General features: G+C 36.8%; 1 protein-coding gene across 1 annotated transcript; it reads left to right on the top strand.

Annotated features, from left to right (window-relative positions):
- The first annotated feature begins 5,272 nt into the window (after positions 1–5,272).
- On the top strand, positions 5,273–7,192 carry LOC129743128 (pickpocket protein 28-like). Its single transcript, XM_055735094.1, has 3 exons — positions 5,273–5,658; positions 5,914–6,888; positions 6,949–7,192. Exons 1-3 carry the CDS (start codon positions 5,273–5,275, stop codon positions 7,190–7,192), a joined length of 1,605 nt encoding a protein of 534 aa, XP_055591069.1.
- The last annotated feature ends 383 nt before the right edge of the window (positions 7,193–7,575 follow it).

Below are 7,575 nucleotides of genomic sequence, written 5' to 3'. Positions count from 1 at the left end.
AATTGCTTCGACCAGGAATCGAACTAGAGTCTACTGATTACCTCTCCGACATCTAATCAATAGGCCAAATCGTCAGATGAAACAAGTCAAGCTGTAGGTCAATAATTCAGTTGACTTCGTTGAGTTTAATTTACCGCAACCTTCTACGGCAGAAAATGCTCATCGTGCCCCTATTAATTGTGCTTTTACAATAACTGAGAGCCTGAAAATAAAAGTGTAAGTGAAAGTGAAAGTGAAGTAACTCAAAAATTATAGCTGTTTTAAATGGTTAAACTAGTGCCTTTCTTAAGGTGGCCATTATGCGCTTATCTCCCCTAAAACCAATACAGTAGAAAAATTTCTTACAAAAAAAACAAAAATAGTTCTTTTTCATTTTTTTCTGAACTATCATAAGATAGCCTTTGTTTTATTTATAGAAAGTTTTTCGATCAAAGGTATGGTTTCTTAGATAAATGCATTCATAACTGTCGTAAATGCACTAAGCTTTATTTTATTTGGCACAATTTTATAAATGTTTGGTTCCAGATGAAAATTATTTCATCTGAAAATGTAAATTTTAGCTTTATTTTTCCGTTAACAAATGAAGACAAATTGTAGAAAAAATTTTCGGCGATTGTCAATAACTCATAGCTTGAAAAGCATTAAACACCCACAGTGACCTTACTTGGAGGTAGAATTATCGGTATGAGATTCTATGCCAGAGCGGCATTATCAAGCTTTCCAATAACTGGCATTGTCCTCCCAGCACATCTGCATTACATTTTTCTGAAAGAAACCATATTAAACATATCTCATATCCTATCCCCTGACAAAGCAGGATGAAAAAAAAAAACAGCCAGCATGGATTTTGTCGAATGATGTACCGAGTGCTGTTTGTGTACATACACCGTCATAAAAAAAATCTCTGTTTCCAACCGACAGTAAAAAAAACCACCAGCCAAGATGAGCTGTGCGTGTGTATGTAAATCGGTCCGCAAAAAACATCACCCCATTCCTACCCCATTTCCCTCCCAATCTCATCCCTTTCATATCAAAGACAAAGGAGAATAAAAAAAACCGACCACACGGCAGGCGGCCGATGCAGGGCGTTTTTTTAATAATCAACTGTGGCAGAAGTACTATGACAATAAACTTTTATTTGCTAACCGACTAAGATGGTGCACTGGGTTAGATATCGGACAAGCAAGTCGAGATAAGAATGTTCCAATGAGTTCGATTCTCACTTTTTTCCGATGAACTATCCAATAGGATGAAAATCCCAAAAAATGTTTTTTTTTGTTTCGCTTGATGGCAGTGGTCATGCATAATTTTGATTGGGAGCTCGAATCCTAATGCCAGTAGTGCTTTTCAAATCATATCATCTTTGATAGAGTACACTTTTCAACGCATTTTCGACACAGAGATTTGCTAAATAAACATTGGATTTTAGCAACCTCTTCTATGGGTGTCAACATCTTTGTTTTTATTATTTATCAACTAGCTGATCCCGTACGAACTTCGTTTCGCTTTAAATCATTGGTACGTCAAAATGAGTTTAGAAAATGAATTCTAAACATTCTTTCGACAATTTTGGGGAAAAAATTCAACAGTGTTTAAAGTCGCTACTGTTACTATTACTTGAAATTCAAATTAAACGGTTGATTGGCTTTTTATTAAAATTTATGTGAGAGTGTTTTCTTCTCGATCGGTTGCAAAATCGAGACATTATGGCAGAAACATGTACTATTTGTTTATGTGCACGACTCTTTTGCTTGACCTTCACACATAAATTGGTATCAATTAACTGCCTCCAACAAAATTATTGCACAAAACACTGAACTTTCAATGAAACCCTCTTTTTCTGTCCCATGGCCCGAAATTCGATAATTGAAACCAATTTTACGTTCCTCAAAACTCCCTTTTGCCATGGACGGCCTTTTTTTGACCACGATTCAAAACTTGACACCTGAAATCAATAATCTTTTCTGTTAACCTCCCATGTGTCAATTTTCATTACAATTCTATGCTCAATCAAGAGAATATCGTAAAATCAGTGAACAGATAATAACCCCTTTTGCCGACCCCTGAGTCAAGATTTGAAACCTGAAAGCAAAAGAACGTCCCTCAAAACTCCTATGCGGAAATTTTCATCTCAATCCAATGTAGAATAACGTCAAAATCGCAAAAACATTAAAGTTGGGTATGGGCGACTCCTTCAGCCAACTTCTGATTCGCAATTCGAAACTTGAAATCGATTGCTGGTCCCTCAAAACACTCATGTGCAAATTTTCATCACAATACGATCTATAATAACGCCAATATTGTAAAAACATTAATCAGTGGATATGGACGACCCCTTTGGCCGACCCCTGACGCTAAATTTGATAACTGTAACTGATTGTTCGTCTCTCAAAACACTCATGTGCAAATTTTCATCACAATCCGGTGTATAATAACGCCAATATCGCAAAAACATTAATCAGTGGATATGGACGACCCCTTTGGCCGACCCCTAACCCTAAATTTGATAACTGTAATCGATTGCTCGTCTCTCAAAACACTCATGTGCAAATTTTCATCACAATGCAATGTAAAATAAAGCCAATATCGCAAAAACATTAATCAGTGGATATGGACGACCCCTTTGGCCGACCCCTAACCCTAAATTTGATAACTGTAATCGATTGCTCGTCTCTCAAAACACTCATGTGCAAATTTTCATCACAATGCGATGTATAATAACGCCAATATCGCAAAAACATTAATCAGTGGATATGGACGACCCCTTTGGCCGACCCCTAACCCTAAATTTGATAACTGTAACTGATTGTTCGTCTCTCAAAACACTCATGTGCAAATTTTCATCACAATCCGGTGTATAATAACGCCAATATCGCAAAAACATTAATCAGTGGATATGGACGACCCCTTTGGCCGACCCCTAACCCTAAATTTGATAACTGTAATCGATTGCTCGTCTCTCAAAACACTCATGTGCAAATTTTCATCACAATGCAATGTAAAATAAAGCCAATATCGCAAAAACATTAATCAGTGGATATGGACGACCCCTTTGGCCGACCCCTAACCCTAAATTTGATAACTGTAATCGATTGCTCGTCTCTCAAAACACTCATGTGCAAATTTTCATCACAATGCGATGTATAATAACGCCAATATCGCAAAAACATTAATCAGTGGATATGGACGACCCCTTTGGCCGACCCCTAACCCTAAATTTGATAACTGTAATCGATTGCTCGTCTCTCAAAACACTCATGTGCAAATTTTCATCACAATGCAATGTAAAATAAAGCCAATATCGCAAAAACATTAATCAGTGGATATGGACGACCCCTTTGGCCGACCCCTAACCCTAAATTTGATAACTGTAATCGATTGCTCGTCTCTCAAAACACTCATGTGCAAATTTTCATCACAATGCGATGTATAATAACGCCAATATCGCAAAAACATTAATCAGTGGATATGGACGACCCCTTTGGCCGACCCCTGACTCTAAATTTGATAACTGTAATCGATTGCTCGTCCCTCAAAACACTCATGTGCAAATTTTCATCATAATCCGGTGTATAATAACGCCAATATCGCAAAAACATTAATCAATGGATATGGACGACCCCTTTGGCCGACCCCTGACCCTAAATTTGATAACTGTAATCGATTGCTCGTCTCTCAAAACACTCATGTGCAAATTTTCATCACAATCCGACGGAAAATAACGTCAATAACGTGAAAACAATATTTGTCTTGTATGGACGACCCCCTTCAGAAGGGGTCGTCCAAAAATCTAAAAACATTTTTCATCATTCCTGGTCCTAATGAGCATCCATGCCAAATTTCAGATCTCTAGCTCTTAAGACGGCTGAGTCTATAGAGGACAAACAAACAAACAAACAAACAAACAAACATACAGATAATTGCTTTTTATATATATAGATTATATGGATGCTGAATAGCTATCCGATAAATTTTGTTTTAAATTTTGAGAAATTGTTAATAAAATGTAAAATTGTTGAATAATTGAACACAAGACTTTCCCTTCTGCTTCGAAACAAAGATAAGAGAAAACTTAGCAGTGACACATAACATTAGACTGAGTCGATTTGGGGTAATTTTGAAATTTCTCAAACCCTGGGGTCTTAAAAGATTCGTCTTGGTCTAAAACTCATCCATGATTTTTTGCAAAATTTTTAAGTAACGTTTACATGAGTAAATTAGAACTTTTAGGTTTGTATGGGAAAATTGAATATTTTGTACTGAAAAATCAACATAAATTTTTTTTCGTCTGTGGAACAGAGCCAGCTGATGATTTTTGTGCCAATTTAACAAATTCTTAAAGGAAATTTTCCGCTGAACAACTTTGTCGAAGACCATAACTTTGTATCTTATTAGGAAAAAAAAGTTATTAGCTGTTTAACAGGGGTATGTCTTTTCGCACTGATAAACAATAAATTCAATTGACATCCCTGCAGAGTGCCTAGCGAGGTATTGCGTGACTACTTTCAATGCAAAACTTCGCGAGGTTCAAGCAGTGATGTCAATTTAAATAATTGTTTGTCAATGCTAAAAGACATACCCCTGTTTAACAGCTAATAACTTTTTTGCCTAATAAGATACGAAGCTACGGTCTTCGACAAAGTTGTTTAGCGGAAAATTTCCTTTAAGAATTTGATAAATTGGCATAAAAACCATAAGCTGGCTCGTTTCCACAGACGAAACAAAAATGATGTTGATTTTTTAGTACAAAATAATCAATTTTCCCATACAAACCTAAAAGTTCAAATTTACTCATGTAAACGTTACTTAAAAATTTTGCAAAAAATCATGGATGAGTTTTGGACCAAGACGAAGCTTTTAAGACCCCAAGGTTTGAGAAATTCCAAAATGACCCCAAATCAACTCAGTCTAACATAACATTCCAATAACAAACAAAAGCTGGGTGGATTTAATGAAAGACTATTTGCAACCATCCCATGTGAGAATAATTGTTGCTTGCAAGGTGAAAAGTGGGTACCGGCTTCTTCATTATGTCTAGATGTTTTTCATTTAAAAAAATTGTTTTCATGGTAAAATTGCATAAGACATACTTTTCAATATTTGAAAAAAAAAATTGTAATTAGTAAACAGTTACCTTAAAGAAGAATTCTTAACCTCACGCATGCATTCTACCTGTTGACTAATCATCACTGCTAATTGGAAAAAAAGTTAACACATCCTTGATTGCACACACCTCAGTTTTCGCGTAGTCTTCAACCAGAGCTCAGGGAAAATGGAACCACAAACAACGAACAGCCAGGAATCTCTTTTCCAGGAGTACTGTTCCAACAGCTCCATCCACGGGGTCCGGTACTTTGCAAGCCGGCGAAGAAAAAGCTGCTGTGGCAGAAGCTGCTGGGTCGAACGTGCACTCTGGATTGCATTTTTTGCCCTATCCGTTGGCGGATGTGGCTGGTTGATACTGAAGGTGTACCGGAAATGGGATAACAGCCCGGTAATTGTGACATTTGCCGAGCGACAGACACCCGTGTGGCAGATTCCATTCCCGGCAATTACCATTTGTCCCCAGGTTAAGGTTCCAGTTGCGGTTTTTAATTTTTCAGCTTATTTTTCATATGAAGCGTTACGTGGCGATGATAATTTTACCATGTTCAATAGGTAAGTGATGGGTCTTGATGTTTAAATTCTAAGTTATATAACATGAACTTAAAGTTTAAAAGGATAATTTTTTTTAAGTTTTCTATTTTGTTTGATTAATTTTAGTTATTTTATGAAATAATATAAAGGAAAAGTAACTTAATACACAAAAACTTTTAAAAACAGCTCCTTTACATTACATTACATTACATTACATTACATTACATCCTTTACATTACATTAGTCGGAGATATTGAATCAAGTTTTCTTCTCTAGGTCTGACTACTTCTTTACAATGTTACAACTTTGTGAAACCGAATTCTACGCAGGCTCGATTATGTTTCGAGAAAATTACTCCTTCCCCAACACCGGAATCAATCGAAGTATGGTCCACATTATGGAAGAGATGGCACCCAAAATCAACGAATTGCTAGTTATGTGCAAACTACGTTCAATTTATTCCGACTGTTACCAATTCGTGGCACAAACTGTTACGGAAGAAGGAATTTGTTACACTTACAACGGGCTTTCGGATCCTGAACTTTTTCGGATGGGAAATCTTCACACGGACCATTCATACTCCAAGGAAAGCAGATCTTCCTCCAACTGGAGCCTTGAAAAAGGATACGGAAAATGCTTAAGGAATCAAACTTATCCTTTTCGTTCGGTTGGCTCAGGAGTTTCAGCTGGAATTGATATAGGACTCCTAACGAACCTGTCCAACCTAGAATATCTTTGCCGAGGACCGCTTCAAAGCTTCAAGCTTTTGCTTCATTCTCCTGACGACTATCCTCTGATGTCCAAAAAATATATTCGTATTCCGATCGATCAGGATGTTATGATTGCCGTTAAACCTCAAATGATAACTACAGCTTCCAGCTTGCATGACTACACTCCAGAACGTCGTCAATGCTTCTTCAACCATGAAAGAACTTTGCAGTTCTTTCAAATCTACACGCAAGACAACTGTGAACTCGAATGTCTCACCAATTATACCCGGATAGCTTGTGGTTGTGTTAAGTTTTCGATGCCAAGAGGGACCGAAACGGAGGTTTGTGATATTGATAAACTGTGGTGCATTCGTAGAGCGGAGATTTCGCTTATGGAAATGAGAATGGAAGATCAACGTTACTACTGCAACTGTCTGCCAGCTTGTACTTCCATACAGTACAGTGTAGAGATCACGCAAACGGATCTGGATTTGCAGTCGTGGATGGAAAGCTACGAGCCCGGTTCCACAGGAAATCCAGGGTAAAGTGTCATCTTATAGGTCTCAATGAATTTTAACATTCATTCTTTTAATTTTTATAGGATAAGTCTAGCCAATGTGAAGGTGTACTTCAAGGAAGCTCAGTTCATAACCTCCAAACGTAGTGAACTGTATGGAGTAATCGACTTTCTTGCGAACTGTGGAGGATTGCTAGGCCTTTGCTTGGGTGTTAGTGTTTTAAGTCTAGTGGAAATTGTTTACTTTTGTACTGCTCGGCCAATTATGCAGCTTATGGGTAGATTTCGAGCGAACAAACTGGAGAAAGAACATGTAAACTCTGCTTAGAAGATTCGTTCCATACTTATTTGTGAACTAGCTTACCCGATGTGCTTTGCTACTCCTTCCTTGGAAAAAATAAGGATTATTAAAATTAATATAATTAAAATATACTTCATTTGAAATTAAATTTTAACATTATTCAAAGCTAACTCAATTCTCAGCTCAGCTTATTCAATTTTCCATGGCATTTGAGCTTCTAGATTGTCTTAAATCTTAATGTAACTAAATACCTTCCCTTTTTAAGGCGGGAGGAGTATTTTAAAACAGGCAAATTTGTATTTAATTATAAAATCACTAAGATTGGATTTGTTAATAATATGTAGGGTAAGTGAGCCTAATTTCGCTATATTATGTCAGAAGTTTTTGGCTTTGATATTAGTAGGCCGAAT

This window comes from Uranotaenia lowii, chromosome 2 (genome assembly GCF_029784155.1).
Source record: "Uranotaenia lowii strain MFRU-FL chromosome 2, ASM2978415v1, whole genome shotgun sequence".
In the NCBI taxonomy this organism is placed as follows: Eukaryota; Metazoa; Arthropoda; class Insecta; order Diptera; family Culicidae; genus Uranotaenia; species Uranotaenia lowii.
Note: the sequence above shows the minus strand (reverse complement) of the source record. Positions and strands in the feature narration are given on the sequence as shown.